The sequence below is a fragment of the Podarcis muralis genome, chromosome 3 (genome assembly GCF_964188315.1).
Source record: "Podarcis muralis chromosome 3, rPodMur119.hap1.1, whole genome shotgun sequence".
NCBI lineage: Eukaryota > Metazoa > Chordata > Lepidosauria > Squamata > Lacertidae > Podarcis > Podarcis muralis.
This window is the reverse complement of record NC_135657.1, coordinates 2,274,344-2,297,343: the sequence shown is the minus strand read 5'-3', so window position 1 is coordinate 2,297,343 and position 23,000 is coordinate 2,274,344. Positions and strand designations below refer to the sequence as shown.

The 23,000-nt window shown below is 46.5% G+C and overlaps 1 protein-coding gene across 1 annotated transcript in view; it reads right to left on the bottom strand.

Moving 5' to 3' along the window:
* The window catches only part of OTOF (otoferlin), a 185,210-nt gene that overhangs the window by 77,072 nt on the left and 85,138 nt on the right, over positions 1–23,000 (bottom strand). Inside the window, exons 6-10 of the mRNA XM_077925364.1 lie at positions 6,456–6,532; positions 5,373–5,499; positions 3,529–3,583; positions 1,920–2,051; positions 596–658 (exon numbers count right to left, since the gene is read on the bottom strand). Coding sequence (XP_077781490.1) covers positions 596–658; positions 1,920–2,051; positions 3,529–3,583; positions 5,373–5,499; positions 6,456–6,532 — 454 coding nt within the window. The remainder of the gene's footprint in view (positions 1–595; positions 659–1,919; positions 2,052–3,528; positions 3,584–5,372; positions 5,500–6,455; positions 6,533–23,000) is intronic.

Here is a 23,000-nt window from a genome sequence, read left to right as displayed (position 1 = left end):
CGACTGGACCTAATGGTCAGGCATCCCTTTACCTTTACCTAACCTAAGCAGACCTGGTGCGGAAAGATGTTTTAAGCTCTCTGCCTTGCTTGCTGGGCAAAGCCTGCTCAGCGTTTGCATTCTGAGAGGCTAAGGATGCTTGCACAAGATCCAGCAGGAACCCAGATGGTCCCATGAGATCTCGCGCACAGAGCCAGTGAACAGCCCTTTAAGATTCACAGTTCTCTGAATTTTGCAAGAACAGTACTCGACCAAAACAATGTAGAACAGAAATGCACACATTGAAGAGAAGCACACATGCAGGAATGCCATGCTGCAGAGGAAACTGCTTGCAAAAATATGTGTTAGATAAAACGGTGTTTGAACCCATTTCTTGGGGCATAGATCTCTAGCCTCATGTGCCCTAGACTTGATTCACACGCTGGTTTGGTGCACCAGGTATTTCTCTTAAACGGCACCCCATTTCTCCTCCTGCTTCTGTTCCAGCTCTCCTAAGGTTGCCTTCTCCTAAACTGTTCATCCTCTATCTCAAAACTGGCCAGTTTACAAGAATACTCCAACGGATACAGAGGAGCATGCAGAGAGTTTTGCTCACCGATATCTTGACGATTTTGTCGAACATGACGTCTGGGGGAACGTGGAAGTCGAAGACAAAATACTGGGAGCAGGGAGGAAGGAGAGAGAAAAGGAGGGTGAGGGATTAGCCATGGTAAGAAAGAACGTGATTAAAAAAACAAAACCCAATGTATATCATTCTAGAAAGCCAGGCGTAGAAGGAGGTGGGGTTGCGGGCTTCACCCTCCCACCATGCGGGGGGGGGGGGGGGAGCTGGCTCTCAGCCTCCGCGCGATTGAGGGAATCCCGATCGCATCATCCCCTGGCCAGCCAATCGGCTGGCCTGGGGGGCGTGGCCTGCTCCATTTAACTCAGGGGCGGCCTGGGATCTCCCTCTTTGTGGTCGCCATTGAGGGGCCTGGTAGGAATTTTTCCACTTGGCAAATTTGCACCAGCCACTTGGTTTTTTGCCTACCTCGTAGCAAATCGTCACAACTTTCTGGGTATTGGCGGTTAGGCATTGGTATTGCTCTGTAGATGGAAGAGGGGAGGAAGCGCCATCACCTGCCCCGCATATTGAAGGGTAGTCCGGTAAAGGATTCCAGGGGGCGTGGCCCTGTTCAAAGCCTATAGAGGTGAGGGCCTAAGGCACGCCCCCAAGCAGTGACCGTGGGGGAGTTCCTAGTTGATGTGCATCAGCAGGACTCCCCCTGCCGGTGGTTAACCCTTCCCGGACTTCAAGCAGACGGATATAGTCGGTTAGGACCAATGCCTAAGCCAATACCGCTTATCACCTGTAACCAATAAAGTTGTGGCCATATTTAGCCCATTAACCTTAAATATCTGTGTCACATGCCTTTATTTCCACTGGGGGGAGGCGGGAACTCGCCACACAACAGCCTTTCTCAACCTTGGGTCCCCAGATGTTGTTGGACTACAACTCCCATCATTCCTAGTGGTCAGGGATGATGGGAGTTGTAGTTCTAGAACATCTGGGGACCCAAGGCTGAGAAAGGCTGTTCTAGAATCTCGACGTTCCGCTGCCACGGCCAAGGCAGAAATAAGGGTGAAAGTCTACAATTCCCTCAAAATATGAAGGGGGGGGGGATTCTTGAATTTTGAAAAAGTGGTGGGTTTCTTAAATCATTTTTTCTTAGCAAGACATTCAAATATCAGCATTCAGGGATAAGAGCACTCTTTGGGTCCTTTGCTGCATTGCTGCACAGAAACATTCCTTTTGCAGAGTTTTTAACTTAAATTAAAATTGTCATTATGCAGAGGAGGGATGGATCACTCCAGCCCAGACCAGCCTCTTGCAGGGGAGACACAAGGCTTATCCACACAGCCCCAGTCAGAGACCTCACCTCATTGTAGTAGGGGCAGTTGGTCGATTCTTTCATGGACGTATATTTCTTCTCGTCCCCCACCTCCACGCAGACCACGGGGTCCATGTTGAGCCCCACCAGCTGCCGCGCCTCAATGACCGTGACGCTGACCTGGTCAGAGAAGAGGTGGTTAGCAGTGACCTGGGCCACTCAGAGTTTGGCGCCATCTTCCTTTATTCCCTCTCCTCGCTCTGTCCCTAAAGGGAGCTGTGGGGCATTATTGCAGTCAAACCAGAAACTGTGGAGAGTGTATTAACTTATGGTCTGTGTGTGTGGTTTGGGAGCTGCACGGTCAGGGGAAAAACAATGCTGTCCAGGGTTGTAAAGACTGCAGAGAGAATAATTGGGTGCCCTCTTCCCACCCTGGATCAAATCTACGCCTCCAGGTGCCATAAGAAAGCTGCAGAGATAGCGCAGGATAGTGCGCACCCCAGAAATGATCTCTTTCAGCTTCTGCCTTCTGGAAGAAGGTCCAGGGTTATAAAGACTAGGACTAGCCACCTGAGAAACAGTTTCTATCCAAATGCGATTCTGGTTCTAAATGCAGCGTAAGGGGTCTCTATAGTATATTGTATTGTCTCTATTGTATATTGTATTTAAAATGGGGTTTCAGAGTTTTTAGGGGCTTTTGAATGTTTTATGTAGATTTTAGGGAAGTTTTTAATATTTAATGCTGTATTGTTTTTAACACTTGATTGGAAGCCGCTCAGAGTGGCTGGGGAAACTCAGCCAGATGGGCGGGGTATAAATAATAAATTATTATTATTATTATTATTATTATTATTATTATTATTATTATTATTATCATCATCATCATCATCATCAATTTCATTGTTCTGTATCCGACAATGACAATAAAGATATCGTATATCATATATATCGTATATCGTATATTCATGTTTTGCCAGATGGGCTCATGAAGGGGCTGAGGCTCAAGAGAGCTTTCCCGACAAATTTGCTAGAGAGAACTCTGTGGCATCATTTCCTTTCTCTGCTTTGGCAGGAAGCTGTAACACTACATACTTCCTTCCTGCCTGGTCAGCCTCTTCTTTCTTCATCATGTTCCCAAGATGACCACACAGGCATGTCTGAGCTCTGCAGTCCAGACACCATTTTTGAACGAAGAAGAAGAAGAAGAAATAAAAATTTGTACTAATATGTGTACCCTGCCCCATCTGACTGAGTTGCCCCAGCCACTCTGGGCAGTTTCCAACATATATAAAAACATAATAAAACATTGCACAATAAAAAAAGCTTCCCTATACGGGGCTGCCTTTTTTTACTTTTAGAACTTAGATAATAGTTATAAACCTGCCTTCATTTTGCTACTGCTTCACGACCCAGATTATGTAAGTAAATACTACTTTTACTTCTTCACCAAACAATCTGTGTGTGTCAAGATAAAAAATAAAAAAAATGTCCAGTAGCACTTTAGAAACCAACTAAGTTTGTTCTGGGTATAAGCTTTCGTGTGCATGCACACTTCTTCAGATGTGTGTGTGTGTGTGTGTGTGTGTGTGTGTGTGTCTTAAGGCGGAAGGTGCACCAGGGACAGCTCCCCATGAAAGAGAGACAGGAAGCAGCTTACCTGGTAGTCCATAGGCCTCCCAGCACTGGGCTCCATTTTAATATCTGGCTTGGATCTGGAAAAGGGAATAATCACAGTCAGAAAAGTGCTCAGCACAGTTCACAAACACTACCTCAGTAAGCTGCACAAGAGCCCTAGAAGGTAGGTCAGCACTATGTTTGCCAGATGGAAGTCGAGGGTGGATAGCTTTCCCCTTGACGTCAGAATTCCATATACGTATGAATTGTGCCCTGCTTAGCAGGTTCTGGAAAAGAGAAGATCTTTTGCCCCTAGGGATGCACATCCTACTTCTCCTGGAGCAAGCTTGTTTTCTCCTGCTCTGGAGGGTAGGACTCGAACCCATGGCTTCAAGTTACAAGAAAGGAGATTCCCACTAAACATCAGGAAGAATTTTCTTCTTCTTCTTCTTCTTCTTCTTATTAAATTTTATTTAACATAATTATTACAAAATACAAGCAAAATGCATACAAATACATACATACATACATATATTTTTTCAGATAAGCACACAAAAGAGGAAAAAGGAGAAAAAGAAAAAAACAAGAAGAAAAATTGGAAGGAGAAGAAAAATAGGAAGAATTTATTCCAAATTTATTCTACAAATACCTCAATAATAAAATTTCATTGATTGACTTCCATCGCTTACGCTGCACTCCCTATATACATTTTAAGCAATTTTGTATCTGTTATTCCGTATTTCCCCCATACAATCTCATGCAAATATTCTAATCAATAAGTTTTCTAAGTCTTTCATAAATCTATTCTAAACACAACCAATACCTTACACTTAATCCTTGTCTGCATAAATAACCATTTAAACATTTCCATTGTTTCTGGATTCTTTGAGGAAGAACTTTCTGACGTTAAGAGCTGTTCGACCGTGGAACAGACTGCCACAAGAGGTGGTGGACTCTCCTTCCTGGGAGGTTTTTAAGCTGAGGTTGGGTGGCCATCTGCCATGGATACTTTAGTTGAGATTCCTGCAATGCAGGAGGTTGGACTAGATGCCTCTGGGGGTCCCTTCCACCTCTACAATTCTATGATACCTACCGTATTTTTCGCTCTATAAGACACACTTTTTCCCTCCGAAAAAGCAAGGGGAAATGTGTGCACGTCTTATGGAGCGAATGCAGGTGGGAGGAAGGCAGGAAAAGCCCCCAAGAGCCTCACACACGCTCCGCGCGGCTCTTGCGGGTTTTCTGGCCGCGTCAGTCCCTTCTCCCTCCTCGTAGAAAAGCACGCAAAAGCTGTGTGCTCTTTAAAGGGTGCGCGGCTTCTGCGGGAGGTGGGGGAATTCCCCTACCTCGTAGAAAAGCCCGCAGGAGCCGCGCAGTCTTTAAAGAGCGTGCGGCTCTTGATGGCTTTTGTGGGAGGTGGGGGAAGGGACAGAGGGCAGCCCCTCAGTCCCTTCCCCCACCTCCCGGAAAAGCCCCTCCCCAAGAGCCGCACTCCCTTTCACAAGCCGCATGGAGCATGTGTGCGGCTCTTGGGGGCTTTCCCCGCCAAAGAGGAAGAAGGGCAGCCTGTCAGTGACGGGCTATCCTTCTCTCTCCTGGGGAAAAGCCTGCAAGCGCCGCACACATGCTCCATGTGGCTCGTGAAAGGGAGCGCTGAGCAGAGCCTGGGATGCACACAGGCTCTGCTCAGTGCTCCCTTTAAAAAAAAATGTTTTCTTGCATTCCCCTTCTAAAAACTAGGTGCATCTAATGGTCAGGTGCGTCTTATGGAACGAAAAATAAGGTAACTTTGATCCATCCATGTTTTAATAAGCCTAATCTGAGTAAAGGACAATTGACGACAAGCTTTGGACTCCATCCCTCAGCCTGCCTTGTAAGCCTGCTCACCTCTTGTTGGATACATTGGTGGTGACGGCTGTGACCGATGCCAGGGAGATGGTGTCTGGGTCCAGCCCGCCTCCCAGCCGCATCGCCTTCCGGTCCAGGTCTTCGGCTTCCAGGACCGCCGGTTCATCTGCCGTGGAAAGAGATGCAAATTCATAGTTTAGCCTCTTAATCTGAGCTCTTGGTCTATCGGTGGCTCCTCCTGAGATCTGTGGAGTATAAAAGGCAGGGAGACATGGACTTCTCTGCCATTCCATTCAGCCAGTAGCTGTTGCTGGGAGGCTGCATCCATAGATGGAAAGAATTCAAGGGATATTTTGTTAAGTGTGATTGCTTAATTGCACACTGGAATGCCTGTATGTATATTGCTGAAAATGTTTAGCATTGGAAACTTCTATTGTGGTATACTAAAGCTAGAAAGCGCTCTCTAGGCTTCTAGCTGGGTGAATAATTAACTGTTGATGTTCCCTGTTCTTTCACATGGGTGTTTAACCTAAGATCATATGATTAAGGTATTCAGTTGCAAATCTCCATTTTGAAGGGAGTTGACTTTGGGTCTTTTGTTCCCAGGATAAATGAGAGGAAGATGTGCTAATGATCCAGAAGGAACAGCCTCAGGCTAATGAAATGCAGGCTAATGGATTCTGTGTAAGGAGAGAGAGAAAGAGAAAGACCTTTGATTCTTTACTGGACTTAACCGTCCAGGAGTTTTTTTTTTACCTTTACCTTACCGTACCTGTTTAGAGTTATATTATATTCCTAAGAAGAAGATGCTGAACCTATGCTGCGATAAGCATATATCTTATGGAATGATTTGGATGCATCATTGATTGTTTTTGTACCTGTTTTGGAGACGTTCTTGTTAGTAAAGCTTGAATCATATTTATGGGTCTGGAGAATATTTTCATCCCACAAGGGGTCAGTGTTTATGCATCCAGTTTCTTCAAGCTGCACTATATTAATATCAGCAATATACTTTTCTCTTTGACCTGGACCTGGACCCCTCAGATATGCAGTGCAAAAGGCCTCAGCGGTCACAATTCCCTGCCACCCAGAAGACCAGGAAGTGAGGGTGCAAAGGGTTACCTTGCTTCCTGTGGTGGTCATCTTTTTGACCACGTGCTTTGCCCAGCTTCATGGCTGAAAAGACGCCTTTCCCAGCTCTGTAAGAAGAGTAGGCAGAGTGTCAGTGTCGTTGCCCCACTTTACAGCAGGAACCCCCAAATACATACATACACAACAGGTCTTGGCCCCTAGGAGCTTACAATCTGAACTTTGACAGTGGGGAGAGCCAAACAGAGGGAAGAAAGAGTAAGGAAAATGAGAGAGAGAATATAAGGAGATTTATTTATTTATTTGAGCGCTTATAAACTGCCAACTCACCTATCATCTATCTATATCTATCATCTATCTATCATCTATCTATCTATCTATCTATCTATCTATCATCTATCTATCTATCTATATCTATCATCTATATCTATCATCTATCTATCTATCTATCATCTATCTATCTATCTATCATCTATCTATATCTATCTATCATCTATCTATCTATCTATCTATCTATCTATCTATCTATCTATCTATCATCTATCTATCTATCTATCTATATCTATCTATATCTATCTATCTATCTATATCTATCTATCTATCATCTATCTATCTATCTATCTATCATCTATCTATCTATCTATCAATCTATCTATCTATCTATCATCTATCTATCATCTATCTATCTATCTATATCTATCTATCTATCTATCTATCTATCTATCTATCTATCTATCTATCTATCATCTATCTATCATCTATCTATCTATCTATCTATCATCTATCTATCTATCTATCATCTATCTATCTATCTATCATCTATCTATCTATCTATCATCTATCATCTATTTCATGGTGGGTTGCAATAAAATAATCAAAACATTTTTAAAAATGCAGAACCAACGAGCTGTGCTAATTATCAACCCCCAAAGTTGGGATTACCTCCAAAGTTTTGCAATCGTTTTGCAGCACAAACCCTGCATTTTGCTGCACGTCCAAGACTGAGTAATTGATACATCAAATCCGGGTTCCTAGCCATCACCCCAAAATCCTGCACCGTCCGATTCACTCCAAACCCATGCCAAAGTTTTGCAGAGCAAACCCATGTTTTGCAGTGCCCCCAAAACTAAGCGATTGATTATCAAACTGGGGTTCCTGGATATCACACACATCCCGAATCCAACATTGCCTGATTTGCTCCCAACATGTTCCAAAGTTTTGCAAATGAATTGCAGGGCAAAGCCCGTGTTTGGAAGTGCCCCTCAAAACTGTCTGGCTGACCTAACCAACATGGGGCAATACTAATCACCCCCAATCCAACACTGTCCAGTTTACTCCAAACCTGTGGCCAAGTGCTGCTGCAGTTTGGAAGGTCAGATCAGCCGCACCATTTTGGAGGCTCTGCAAAACATTGCAGAATGGTGGAACAGGATCCCAGAATTTGGGGCTTGTTGTTAACACAGCTGAACAAATGACCAGTGCTGAACCCAGTGACTTCTCTCTCTATATATAAAAAAGCAATTGGTCAAACATACTTTTTTTACAGTTAGAACTGGATATGGAACAACTGATTGGTTCAAAATTGGGAAAGGAGTACGACAAGGCTGTATTTTGTCTCCCTGCTTATTTAATTTATATGCAGAATTCATCATGTGAAAGGCTGGGCTGGATGAATCCCAAGCCGGAATTAAGATTGCCGGAAGAAATATCAACAACCTCAGATATGCAGATGACACAACCTTGATGGCAGAAAGTGAGGAGGAATTAAAGAACCTTTTAATGAGGGTGAAAGAGGAGAGCGCAAAATATGGTCTGAAGCTCAACATCAAAAAAACAAAGATCATGGCCACTGGTCCCATCACCTCCTGGCAAATAGAAGGGGAAGAAATGGAGGCAGTGAGAGATTTTACTTTCTTGGGCTCCATGATCACTGCAGATGGTGACAGTAGCCACGAAATTAAAAGACGCCTGCTTCTTGGGAGAAGGGCAATGACAGGCCTAGACAGCATCTTGAGAAGTAGAGACGTCACCTTGCCAACAAAGGTCCGTATAGTTAAAGCTATGGTTTTCCCAGTAGTGATGTATGGAAGTGAGAGCTGGACCATAAAGAAGGCTGATCGCCGAAGAATTGATGCTTTTGAATTATGGTGCTGGAGGAGACTCTTGAGAGTCCTATGGACTGCAAGAAGATCAAACGCATCCATTCTTAAGGAAATCAGCCCTGAGTGCTCACTGGAAGGACAGATCCTGAAGCTGAGGCTCCAGTACTTTGGCCACCTCATGAGAAGAGAAGACTCCCTGGAGAAGACCCTGATGTTGGGAAAGATGGAGGGCACAAGGAGAAGGGGGCGACAGAGGACGAGATGGTTGGATAGTGTTTTCGAGGTTACCAGCATGAGTCTGACCAAACTGCGGGAGGTAGTGGAGGACAGAGGTGCCTGGCGTGCTCTGGTCCATGGGGTCACGAAGAGGCGGACACGACTAAACGACTAAACAACAACAACAACAACTTTCCCAGCAGAAGGCAAAAGAGCAAAAGTGAAGGTGCCTGCTATATTGAATGCCTTCGTTTGTGCAGATACTAAACGAATCTGAGGCCTTCTCCAGTTGATCATAGTGGATAAGGGACAAGATGCTTAGACTGTGTTTGGAGATGAAGGCTGGGGGGAGTTGAATGTGGAAACGACGAAAGGATTTGACAGTTGTGTTTATCCGAGCGGCATGGAAAGATATTGAGCGGAGGTTCCCTAAGGCTTCTTGCAAGAATTACCGTATTTTTCGCTCTATAAGACGCACCATACCACAAGACGCACCTAGTTTTTGGAGAAGGAAAACAAGAAAAAAAATATTCTGAATCTCAGAAGCCAGAACAGCAAGAGGGATCACTGCGCAGTGAAAGCAGCAATCCCTCTTGCTGTTCTGGCTTCTGGGATAGCTGCGCAGCCTCCATTCGCTCCATAAGATGCACACACATTTCCCCTTACTTTTTAGGAGGGAAAAAGTGAGTCTTATAGAGCAAAAAATACGGTACTTTCCTGTAATTATTTCACACGTCAGTCCTGTCCACACCCAGAGTTTCAGATCCAATGTAATTACTCAAATTCCCATTGGTATATGACGCTTCTTGGCCTTTGGACATTTATTTCCATTCCTGTTTCATCACCCTCTTGTAAGATATATCTTGGAGTCTCTCTCTTTTTTATCACTAATTTTTTATTGTTTTCATTAAACATAATACATACACTCATAATACGTTGATAACATATATACTCCACATAGTTAACTTTAGCTCCACCGAGCTTCAGACTTTCCTCCATCCCTTCGGTACGTATCATATATTTTCTAACATTACGTATTTTGTTTAATTAACTTATTTTTGCCACCCATTGTGAGAGTTATTCCAGCCCTGCCAGTGTCTTGAATTCTTTATAATTGTCTCTTATATTTTTTTTATAAGATTTTTATTAAGATTTTTACATTACAAAAAATAAAATAAAAAGAGAAAAAAGAAAAAATACAGAATAAAAACTGTTAAAAACAATCAATCTTTCCATCACATTATTTTTCCATTTACTTGTTTCTCGGACCTCCTCATACCTCTCTTTTTTGTATTCCAATTCAATTTATTAGCTCTGCAATTTGTTTCCCTCTATTCTACCCAAATCTTTATTCTTAAATTGTTGTGATCTTAAAATTTTACTTTTATAAACCCATTTTTTCATATTCTTTTAACTCATTACAGCTAAAAACCACTTAATTTCAATCCAACATTATTCTAAAGTTCATTAATTTTACAGTGTCTCTGTAAATAATCTTTAAATTTCTTCCAATCTTCTTCCACTGACTCCTCTTATTATAATTGTCTCTTATATACATCAGATATTTGCTCCAACTTTCTTGAGACTTCTGTTCGTCCTGGTCTCGTATTTTTCCTGTTAATCTGGCCAGCTCTGCATAAGTCGTCATCTTGACCTGCCATTCCATAATAGTAGGTATTACATCTGTTTTCCAGTTCTGGGCCAGCAGAGTTCTTGCTGCCGCCACGGCATATAGAAAAATATTTTGGTCTTTTTTAAAAATTTCCTTTCCCATCAATCCTAGTAGAAAGGTTTTGGGCTTTTTTGGGAAGATATATCCTGGAGTCTCAGTCCTTATATCAGGCTTCCCCAAACATGGGGGCCTGCAGATATTTCAGATTATACTACAACTCCCACCTGCCTGCTGGTGGGAGTTGTAGTTTGAAACATCTGGAGGCCACCCGGTTGGAGAAGCCTGCCTTAGAGAATGGTGCCACGGTTTGGGTGTGGGGTCAAATCAGATGATGCCTTGAGTCCAATCGTTGGGACTCAGTGAGCGTTGGAATCTAAAGGAGGACTGCATTGCTGGATAGCTCAGTTGCTTAGAGCGTGGTGCTGATAATGCCAAGGTTGCAGGTTCGATCCTTGTATGGGACAGGTGGATATTCCTGCATCGCAGGGGGTTGGACTAGAAATCAGGGTTCAGCAAACTTTTTCAGCAGGGGGCCGGTCCACTGTCCCTCGGACCTTGTGGGGGGCTGGACTATATTTTGATGCGGGGGGGGGGGGGGAGAACGAATTCCTATGCCCCACAAATAACCCAGAGATGCATTTTAAATAAAAGAACACATTCGACTCATGTAAAAACACGATGATTTCCGGAACGTCCGCAGGCCGGACTGAGAAGGCAATTGGGCCAGATCCGGCCCCCGGGCCTTAGTTTGCGTACCCATGAACTAGATGCTCCTCAGGGTCCTCTACAATACAGTGGTGCCTGGCAAGACGAAATTAATTCGTTCCGCGAGTTTTGTCGTCTTGCGATTTTTTTCGTCTTGCGAAGCACGGTGTCGGGAAAGTTTTGGAAAAGCTTCAAAAATCACCAAAGTCTTTAAAAACCTCAAAAAAGGCTACCACACCGCGTTCTATGAGTTGCTCCTCGAAGTCAAGTCGCAACTGTATTAACGGTGTTAAGAAAAAGGAAACAAACTTGCAAGACGTTTCCGTCTTGCTAAGCAAGCCCATAGGGAAAATCGTCTTGCGAAGCAGCTCAAAAAACAAAAAACCCTTTCGTCTTGCGAGTTTTTTGTCTTGCGAGGCATTCGTCTTGCGAGGTACCACTGTACTATGATTGCTGAACTTGTCAAACAAGTTTCTTTGTAAGACAAGAACCTCAGTAGCCCTATAAGTGCCCACATCAGCTCCCAAAAGGACAAGCTAAGTTGCAGGAGTGCCAGACTCATGGTTGGGCCTTTCCTCTACCTCCCTTGCCTCACCTAACAACAACAACAACAACAACAACAACAACAACAACAACAACAACAACAACAACAACAACAACATTTCTACCCCGCCCATCTGGCTGGGTTTCCCCAGCCACTCTGGGCGGCTTTCAACAGAACATTAAAAACAGAATAAAACTTCAAACATGCAAAAAAGGAGAGCCAGAGTTTTGGGGTACGAGCTAAAAGCTGGAAGCTGGAGACACAGAGACCTGCTTGCTCTGTGCTGGGTCCAAAGCTGTGGATAATGGAAAAGCAAGATTTTCTGGGGTGTCAATTCTGTGATCCCCTCCATCCTATGCTCAGGTTGTCCATGTGCATGAATAAAGCCATATAAAGTGATACCTTGGTTCTCAAACACCTTGGGACTCAAACGCTTTGGTTCCCAAACGCCGAAAACCCGGAAGTAAGTGTTCCGGTTTTCGAATGTTTTTCAGAAGCCAAACCTCTGATGCAGTTGTCAGCTATTGTTTCTGGGGCGCCTGCACCAATCAGAAGCTGCGCCTTGGTTTCCGAACATTTCAAAAGTCAAACGGACTTCTGGAACAGATTAAGTTTGGCGCTTTTGTTTTTGCTATTTATTTTGCATTTTCTAAGGGGAAGGGAAAGAGATGATTTCTTTATACATAAATAAATAAATGTCCGGAATCTGAAACATGAGACCTGCTTACAGGCACCCGGCTGGCGCATAATGAAAAGCTAATTAACGGATGAATAATTAACATTCCTTTTAAATCAGAGAAGTGGGGTGGGGGATCATTTGCCAGGATGAGGGGGGGTGGAGAGGGAGGATAGAGGGAGGGTGTCATGAAATAAGGACTCTAGAGCGGCGGGTCTGGTTATTCCAGAGGCAAATGGAGAGGAGGGGAAGTTTTGGAAGGTCCCAAACTGTCCAGGCTAAATTCCAGATCTGCTCCTTTGGAAGGGCCATAGAGCATCTCCCTTCTATAGAACCCTCTTCCTATAAGGCCAGGATGGTTTTCCTGGGCTCACAGCCTCCGGCTGTGGAGGGACAGCATTGCTATTGTGGCTAGTGGCCACAGATAGCCCTCAAGGGCAGAACAGGCGGGTGATCACAAGCGGTATGTTACAACGGCTGTGCAGGTGGATGAAGGCTGTAGCAGATGAGAATCTACCAGCCTTCGTGATACTCATGCCATCGGAATAGCACTGCAAAGACTGCGCGTTGGTCAGTGTGCACGGTTCTCCACACATGAAACAAATTCACCCACAGGCGCCTTCTGAAAACCCATCTCTCCTCCATTAAAGGTAAAGGTAAAGGACCCCTGAGTGTTAAGTCCAGTTGCAAACGACTATGGGGTTGCAGTGCTCATCTCGCTTTATTGGCCGAGGGAGCCGGCGTTTGTCTGCAGACAGTTTTCCCGGGTCATGTGGCCAGCATGACTAAGACGCTTCTGGCAAACCAGAGCAGCGCACAGAAACACCGTTTACCTTCCCGCCAGAGTGGTACCTATTTATCTACTTGCACTTTGTGATGTGCATTTTGATGTGCTTTAGAACTGCTAGGTTGGCAGGAGCAGGGACCGAGCAATGGGAGCTCACCCCATCATGGGGATTCGAACCGCTGACCTTCAGATTGGCAAGCCCAAGAGGCTCAGTGGTTTAAACCACAGCGCCACCCGCGTCCTCATGAATTTGTCTAACCCTCTTTAAAAATCCATCACTGCGTGCACATCACTTCTTTCCCTGACAACAGCAGGTAGGGAGACTGGGCATCGAATGCGTTCAATATGTGGTATAGTCACCCGAGAAGACTGTACCACACGTCCCCATGAACAGCTGAGTCCTTTGTTCACACATAAACAAGCACAAACACTCAAGGTCAACACTCCAGCAAATACACAATGCCTCCAGCGATGGACACCTTTCCCATAGGTTTGAGTTCTGGTTTTCTGGGTGAAGATCAGCGATTTGCTGGTATTAAAAGCACTCCCAAGAAACTAGTCCTCTTTAGCACGTTCCTCTTGCATGTTTCTGATGTCCAGACGCTGAATAATAAAAAATGCAGTGCTCCCGTTCACCCACCCAGACGCGCTAATCTTGCCCATCACCCTGTTATGGGGTGGCACCTTGCATTCATTACCTGCCCCCCCAACAAAAGCTTTCAGAGGTAAACAAACCAATCACCTACCTGTGTCCCAGGTAAGACAGACTCTACCTGTGTCTCGCGACTACCATCCCAGCAGAGGACAGGGAGCTTGGGATGGGGGGAGAGAGAGAGCAGGGCAGCTCGTCCCAGGGTGGGGGAAGAACCCGCCGTCCGCTCCCACCCTTTCCCCGGCCCCTTGAGCGGCCTCAAACCCAGGCCCCGCTGCCCCCCATTTTCCTCCGGCAAAGGGAGCAGAGTGGCGCTGATGCTCAGCTAGCAGCTCTGGCGGTGAACTGACACCTCCGCCTTCGTGAATATTGGATGAGAACATCCGAGACAGAACGGGACGCTCGGAGCGGCCGCCATACGAGGTGCCACTGGAGAGGTTGGTCGGGGTGCCCACTCTAGATGCTGCCCAATGGCAGCTTCAGTGATTTGGTCCCTTGGCTAGGCCTTGGGCTCTCTTCCCTTTCCTGGGCTCACGTTTTCTGGGGTGCAGGGGAAGGAAAGAGCCCCTGAGTGCCTCTTTCTCCTGCAATTCCAGATGGACTCGTCCAGGATCCGATTACGGCCTGCGGATGAATTATTCAGGCTTTATCTGCCTTTATAATAGCGGAGAAGGTGTGCGGCAGAGACGAGAGGATGAATGCCGAAAAGGCGTACGGTCAAGGGGACAAGGAGTTGGCTCAGAGACCTGCGGCTGGGTGCGCTCCCGGTGCTTGGGAAAGAGCCCATAGCTCAGGGGGCAGAGTGCCTGCTTGGCGTACAGAAGGACCCAGGTTGCTCCGACGGAAAGAGGCTTGTTGGCGAGTTCAAGGCAGCGCGGCAAAAGTTTATGAAATTAAGCACGGCACTCAGATAGTTGGTACAGGGAAGATGGTCTCTCTCTCTCTGGTAACACTAGAATTCGTGGTCATCGAAGGAAGGCGAATGTTGGTGGAACCGAGGAAGATTTTAGAAAAGGGCTCTTTCACTGAGAGCCAGTGTGGTGTAGTGGTTAAGAGCGGTAGTCTCGTAATCTGGGGAACAGGGTTCGCTTCCCCGCTCCTCCACATGCAGCTGCTGGGTTACCTTGGGCCAGTCACACTTCTGTGAAGTCTCTCAGCCCCACTCATCTCACAGAGTGTTTGTTGTGGGAGAGGAAGGGAAAAGGAGATTGTTAGCCGCTTTGAGACTCCTTAAAGGGAGTGAAAGGCGGGATATCAAATCCAAACTCTTCTTCTTCTTCTTCTTCTTCTTCTTCTTCTTCTTCTTCTTCTTCTTCTTCTTCTTCACGCAGCACGGAGTCGGTCTGCGGAACTCACTGCCACAGTGGTGGCCAGCAACTTGAATGGCTTTAAAAGAGGATTAGGCAGATCTGTGGTGGAAAAGAGGGCTCTCAATAACTATGTTCTGCTTCCACAGCTGGAGACAGTTGATTCTGGAAACCCCAGAAGGGGAGAAGGCTCTTGTGATTGGATCCTGTTTGCTGGTTTCGTATTACGGGCAGAGCATCGCCATCCTGGCTAGTAGCCATCAACAGCCCTCTCTTCCTCCATGAATTTGTTCAATCCTCTTTCAAAGCCATCTAGACTGTGAGCTGGCTCCTGTGGCAGTGAGTTCCATAGTTCCACTATGCACTGCGTGATGAAGTCCTTTGAAGTACGTTTCCGAGCACAATTCAAAGTGTTGGTGCTGACCTTTCAAGCCCTAAACGGCCTCGGTCCAGTATACCTGAAGGAGTGTCTCCACCCCCATCGTTCTGCCCGGACACTGAGGTCCAGCTCTGAGGGCCTTTTGGCGGTTCCCTCACTGCGAGAAGCAAAGCTACAGGGAACCAGGCAGAGGGCCTTCTCAGTAGTGGGCCCCGCCCCGTGGAACGCCCTCCCATCAAATGTCAAGGAGATAAAGAACTACATAACTTTTAGAAGACATCTGAAGGCAGCCCTGTTCAGGGAAGCTTTTAATGTGCAACATTTTAATGTATTTTTAATCTTTGTTGGAAGCCGCCCAGAGTGGCTGGGGAAACCCAGGGTACAGATAATATATTATTATTATTATTATTATTATTATTATTATTATTATTATTATCCATCCTGAATCTTCCAAATTCCCAGCTTTACTGGATGTAGCATTGGGAGAGAGAGAGAGAAAAGCTTAATTTTATAAACTCCTATCTTCTGCCTCTTCCTCGCCGTTTCTCTAAACTAAAAATTCCCAATGCTGCAACCTTCCTTCATAGGGGAGAAAGTTTCTGTCGGAAAGTCAGCTACTTCAAAAGAAAGAAGGCATCGCAGGGACAGAGAGAGAAATGTTAGATAGGAAGAGAAGCTGCAGCGATCGCGGCACCTACTTGTTTGATTTGTCTTTTCCTTTGCTGAGATGGGTGGACAACCGTGCGGGGTGCCAAATTAAACACAAGGAAAATGTGAGGGATTGTGCATAAGTACTAAGAAAATCAACCAAACACACACACACAATCTTTTCTATTACTTAAAAGAACAAGAATTCCTGCTCTGTGTCCAAGGAGATCAAAGGACATGCATTGTTCCACACACACAAAAATATCCATTTTATCCCCTTAACACCCCAGTAAGGTAGGCAAGTTGAGTGGTGATTTGAACCCAGGTCTTCCCAATGAACATATCCAGGCATGGCAAGGGGTGGCTGGGGGAGACTGCCCCGTCCTCTGCCAACCTTTGCCACTTGCTGGCTTTTCTTAACAACCCATAATACTTTCCGGTGAGGGTTTTCTTCCCACTCATCATCCTGAAAAGGATATCCCCAGGTTATTCAGAGATGTGAATAAGACAGCGAACAGTAGCACTGCAAACCAGGGACTAGAAACTTGAGTCGGGAGCTGAAAGGGGAAAGTTGCAATACCTGAACAAATGACGGTGTTTTTTCTCTTTCCCTTTAGCTTTATCTCTGAAAGGACACAAGCCACGTGGTTCAAAAAAACAAAATTACAAGAACAGAAAGCTTTGCCCAGACACCTGGATTTCCCAAAGTGAACTGTACAACACACACACACACACCAAAAAACCATGCCTTGCCCCAGCTGGAAAACCACAGCAAACACACACACAGCTTGGAGGTAGAATAGCCAGTAGCAAGATCACACAGGGAGAGGCTTGGAGAGACTTTCAGCGACTTTTTAGGGACAAAGGAAGTTGAAACATTCAGATTTCACAGCAAAATCTGGCAGCATCAGCCCTTTGGAACTCCCTGCCTATTGATATCAGGCAAGAACCTTCACTGGACTCCATTTGGCACCAGCTGAAAACATTCTGGTGCAGGAAAGCTTACCCAGACGTCTAGAATGTTGATGTGACTTTTAATCTACCGTATTTTTCACTATATAGGACGCACCGGATCATAGGAGGGGAAGAACAGGGGGAAAAAATTTCTCCCCCTCTCTGCTCAGCGCCCCTTCAGCGAAGCGGCAGGAGAAAAGGAGCCCCTTCCATTTCTCCTCCCACTTGGCTGAAGGGGCGCTGAGCAGCTCTCCCTCTCTGCTGAAGCCAGGAGAGTCTTGCTCTTCTGGCTTCCGCAAAAGGAACCCGAAGCCTTTGGAGTGCAGCGCAAGTTCCCGCTGCACTCCAAAGGCTTCAGGCGGCTATCCCTGAAGCCTGGAGAGCGAGAGGGGTTGGTGTGCACCGACCCCTCTCACTCTTCAGCGAAAGCAACGCGTAGCCTCCGGAGCGCGGAGAGAGTGCTCCCTCTGCGCTTTGGAGGCTTTGCATTGCTATCGCTGAAACCAAGGAGCCTGCATTCGCTCCACAGGACACACACACATTTCCCCTTAATTTTTGGAGGGGAAAAAGTGCGTCCTATAGAGTGAAAAATACGGTATTTTCATTTTTTCCTTTCAAAGGCCTTGAATTATTGCTGTCAATATTTCCTATAGTCTTGTCCCTTTCTTTTGTAAACGGCTTTGAGTTTTGTGTTGCTTTCCCATTTGAGCGCTGCATAAATTTTATGGAATAATGAAATCAAATACATGAATTACGCAAATTAACAGTCTTGGCATAGCTTCAATCATTTTGCCCATTCTGATCTAGATGGAGCAAGGTTCTCACCTTCTCCTCCTCTCTATCACATATTTGCTCCCCACATTTGCCACGAGCCGCTGAGCATGGCAGGGGCAACTCTCCCTTTGCGCCAGCCACCGGGAGCTGAGGAGGAGGGCAGGGGTTTGCCCCCATAAGTGCCCTGGGGGTTTTGGGAGTCCCGTGAAGCTCTGATTGAGGTCAGAAGCTACCCCTCCATCATTCTCCCATCAGGACAGCAGGGAGCACAAACGCTGGCTATCTACCCAAGCCAGCCCTAAACATCCAGGGTCCCTAGTCATTAAAATCTCTCCCTAATCGTTTAACCCATGGGTAGGCAAACTGAGGCGCGGGGGCCAGATCCGGCCAAATCGCCTTCTCAATCCGGCCCGCAGACAGTCCAGGAATCAGCATGTTTTTATACGAGTAGAATGTGTCTTTTTATTTAAAATGCATCTCTGGGTTATTTGTGGGGCATAGGAATTCGTTCATATTTCCCCCCAAAAAATATAGTCCGCCCCCCCACACAAGGTCTGAGGGACAGTGGACTGGCCCCCTGCTGAAAAAGTCTGCTGACCCCTGGAAACTTTAACCATTTACATCAGTGCATAGCTGTCAACTTTTCCCTTTTCTTGTGAGGAATCCTATTCGGAATAAGGGAATTTCCCTTTTAAAAAGGAAACGTTGACAGCTCTGCATCAGTGTTTCCCAAATGACGGTGGTAGCGCCCGGTGCTAAGGCACTGGAGGTGCCTATCAAGCTTGGAAAACCTGGTGCCACTGGATCAAGGCCAGCTCAGTCAGTTGAGCATAAAACTCAGGGCTGTGGATTCGAGCCCCACACTGGGTGAAATATTCCTACATCGCAGGGGGCTGGACTAGAGTCCAGGGGTCAGCAAACTTTTTCAGCAGGGGGCCGGTCCACTGTCCCTCAGAGCTTGTGGGGGGCCGGACTACATTTGGGGAGGGATGGACGAATTCCTATGCCCCACAAATAACCCAGAGATGTGTTTTAAATTAAAGGACACATTCTACTCATGTGAAAACACCAGGCAGGCCCCACAAATAACCCAGAGAGGCATTTTAAATAAAAGGACACATTCTACTCATGTAAAAACACACTGATTCCTGGACTGTCTGCGGGCCGGATTGAGAAGGCGATTTGGCCGGATCCGTCCCCTGGGCCTTAGTTTGCCTACCCATGGACTAGACGGCTCTCTCGGTCCCTTCCAACTCTACCGTTCTATTATTTTGTCAAATTAATTAGACGAACCCGTTTAATTTGAGATGAATGTACAATTCATCACTACTGTTTCGAATTGTGCTGTGCTCCTATCTTCCTTGGTGGGGATGCAAGCTGCTCTTCTGAATGATGCTTTTTACAGGTTAGGGGGCACTGAGGACGCCTTCATGGGACTAAGGGGGTGGTGTCCCCCTAAAAGGTTTGGGGAACACTGGCGTACCTCAAGCGCAGAGCTGGTATCTAGCACACACATGTGTGTATGGACATGCACACACATGCACACAGAGGCACACACACAATGTCCAGTGCTGAAGAAAGAGAGGGAAGAAGAAGATTGGCAAAACAAACTAATGAACTATGTGGGATGTAGTACACAATTTGAAACCCAAGAAAGAAAAGGACATTGTTGTTGTGTTTTTAAAAAGGGGGGAAATGCTTAAGGCATATATTGCAAGCTTTATGTATATGTTTCTACATTAGTCGAACTTCTAAAGGTCACTTGTAACAAAATGAATAAGATTTTAAAATTGGATTGTTAAGAATATAAGACTCCATAAAGGTAAAGGGACCCCTGACTGTTAGGTCCAGTCGTGGCCGACTCTGGGGTTGTGGTGCTCATCTCGCTTTACTGGCCAAGGGAGCCGGCGTACAGCTTCCGGGTCATGTGGCCAGCAGGACTAACCTGCTGGCGAACCAGAGCAGCACACAGAAATGCCGTTTACCTTCCCGCCAGAGTGGTACCTATTTATCTACTTGCACTTTGACGTGCTTTCAAGCTGCTAGGTTGGCAGGAGCAGGGACCGAGCAATGGGAGCTCACCCCGTCATGGGGATTCGAACTGCTGATCTTCTGATCGGCAAGCCCTCGGCTCTATGGTTTAACTTACAGCACCACCCACAGCGCCACCCACGTCCATTTTAGGTGCATTTTAAGTGCATTTTAAAGATAAAGGTAAAGGGACCCCTGACCATTAGGTCCAGTCGTGGCTGACTCTGGGGTTGTGGTGCTCATCTCGCTTTACTAGCCAAGGGAGCCGGCGTACAGCTTCCGGATCATGTGTCCAGCATGGCTAAGCCACTTCTGGCGAACCAGAGCAGCACACGGAAATGCTGTTTACCTTCCCACCGGAGCAGTACCTATTTATCTACTTGCACTTTGACATGCTTTCGAACTGATAGGTTGGCAGGAGCAGGGACCGAGCAATGGGAGCTCACCCCGTCGTGGGGATTCGAACCGCCGACCTTCTGATCAGCAAGCCCTAGGCTCTGTGGTTTAACCCACAGCGCCACCCGCGTCCCTATAAGACTCCATAGACGTGCATGAACAAGTATAAAATAATGAAACCAGGAGGGGGAATTCAATTAAGATGTATGAGTTAAATTTTGGATTGTGATGTTCTCTCTTTTTTGGTTCTTTTTTTTTTGTTATTATAAAATTAATAAAAAGAAAGAAAGAAAGAAAGAAAGAAAGAAAGAAAGAAAGAAAGAAAGAAAGAAAGAGGAACTGCAGCCCAGAAGACATGCATGTACCTGGGGTCTCCATGCTCATCGCTGTTGCAGAAGAGCAAAAGCAGTTGGCAATTAAATCATGGGAGCCGAAGGCAGAGAAGCTCATTTCCTCCCTGCTCAGAAAAACCACTAAGCCTGACACATGCAAGGGCCGTTTTCCGCATTGAAGGGGGGTTGGACTAGAGAACCTTTAGGGGTCCCTCCCAACTACCATTCTATGATTCTCTGACCTGGGAAGGTAGACTGTTCACCTTTCGAGGTTTTTAAGCAGAGGTCGGTTGGCCCTCTGTCGGGGATGCTTTAGCTGTGGTCCCTGCATTGCAGAGGGCTGGACTAGATGGCCTTTGGGGGTCCCTCGCAACGTACAGTGCTAGGAATCAAAGGAACCCCTTGACTCCGAATCGGTCACTCCTCAAACAACTGCAGCTTGGTGGTGCTTGCATGGTCAGTAACACAGACCAAGAGAACCGCCACACACACCCCACATACCCCAAAGCAGGAAAAGGGGTGCTCTCTCAGCCCTTGGCCACTTGGAGGAGGCAGAGAAACAACCGGGCTTGGTGGATCGGGTCCATTAATGCCTTAAAATCTCAGCCACCCATGGTCCAGGAGCCGCTGTTTCTTGGGGGATTGTCAACTGCTCCTGGAACTCAAGTGCCCCCTGGAACCGGGGGGTTGGACTAGATGACCCTTGGCTCCCTTTCAACTCTACAATTCTATGATATATATTGCTATACAGTGGTACCTTGGTTTGCAACCATTTTGGATTACAACCACGTCAAATCCAGAGGTCTGTGTTCCTTTTTTTGGATTACAACCCATTTTTTTGGAAAACAACCAATTATATTTTTTTGGGGGGGGGGGGGAGGCCCCATTGGCAAAAGTGCACCTCGGGTTACAACCTGCTTTGGTTTACAACCGGACCTGCAGAACCGATTATGGTTGCTGTTATGGAAATTACGGGGGGGGGGGGAGGGCACATCTTTAAAGTTAAATCTTACAAATATTATGCCTGAATGTATCCTTTCGACTTAACAGCTCAGGGAAGTTACCTAGCTTTTACAAGCATATAAAATCAACTCCTTTGCCAGTTTCCTCCATTCCCAAGCTATTTTCCCCTTGGAAAAGGACTCCAGGAAGTTCCCAGAGGTGACAATTGCTGGGCTCATTGTTAGCCAAGGGAAGCCAAATCTCATCACCTGACTCGCCTCAGGCTCCAGACATGCAAAGGAAGTTCTATTGTACTTTTGGGTGGTGGGGCTTCAGAGGTGTTTGTCTATGCTCATCTTATACCTGGGTCTTGCCAGAGCAGAGCAAACCAGAGCAGCGCACGGAAACGCCATTTACCTTCCCGCCAGAGCGGTACCTATTGATCTACTTGCACTTTGAGGTGCTTTTGAACTGCTAGGTTGGCAGGAGCAGGGACCGAGGAACGGGAGCTCACCCCATCACGGGGATTCGAACAGACGACCTTCTGATCGGCAAGTCCTAGGCTCTGTGGTTTAACCCACAGCGCCACCTGCGTCCCAACCCCTGCCTACCCCTCCCCTTTTGTGACATGTCAGTGATGTAGCAATGATGCTGTACGAACTGTATTCTGAGATATGGTGGGAAACTTTTAAATGTCCTTGTCACCCCATCCTCAGGGTTCAAAATTCCTCTTGGAACCTGTTGCTCAATAAACTTTGGTCTACAGCTATTTGCTCCGGTTGGTGGCTGGACTCCTTCCTTTATTCCGCAGGGACCTGCGGGCTCTGCCTGACCAGCTGGGGGACTGAGCAGCCTCGCACCTTGATTTTTCCGTAACAGTTGTAAACCAAGGTATATTTCGAGCCAAAGTCTCCTCTTGCTAGCCCTCCCCTGTGCCCGGTCCGCTTGTGGTTTACTCTGTGCGTGCTCAGAGAGTCTCGGTTGGGCTTTCATGGGTATCAGGGACTGGACCCCAGATTTCGGAACCAGTCCTGGGGCTCCGTCTTGGCATGGAGAAAATGCTTTTTTGGGGGGAGCCTAGGGGGACCCTTGGCTCCCAACCACAAGGAAAGAGGCTGCACCAGAGTTTCACGCCGAGTGTAACTACCTGGCCACGGATTGGTACCCATCACGGCTCTTACTCCCGAATCCTGATGATCTGCTGGATTAGGGCACAGGAGAGCAGAAACAAGACATCAGATTTAGGATTTAGCGGTCATTCCTGCATTTCAGGGGGGTGGACTAGATGGCCCCTGGAGAGCCCTTCCAACTCAACAATGCTATGATTCTATGACTGAGGGGGGATGGGAAATGGTTTTGCTCAACCCAGGAATGCAGGAAGCTTCCTTAAACCAAGTCTGAACATCTAGATCAGCATTTAAAGCCCTAAACGGCCACGGTCCTGTATACCTGAAGGAGCGT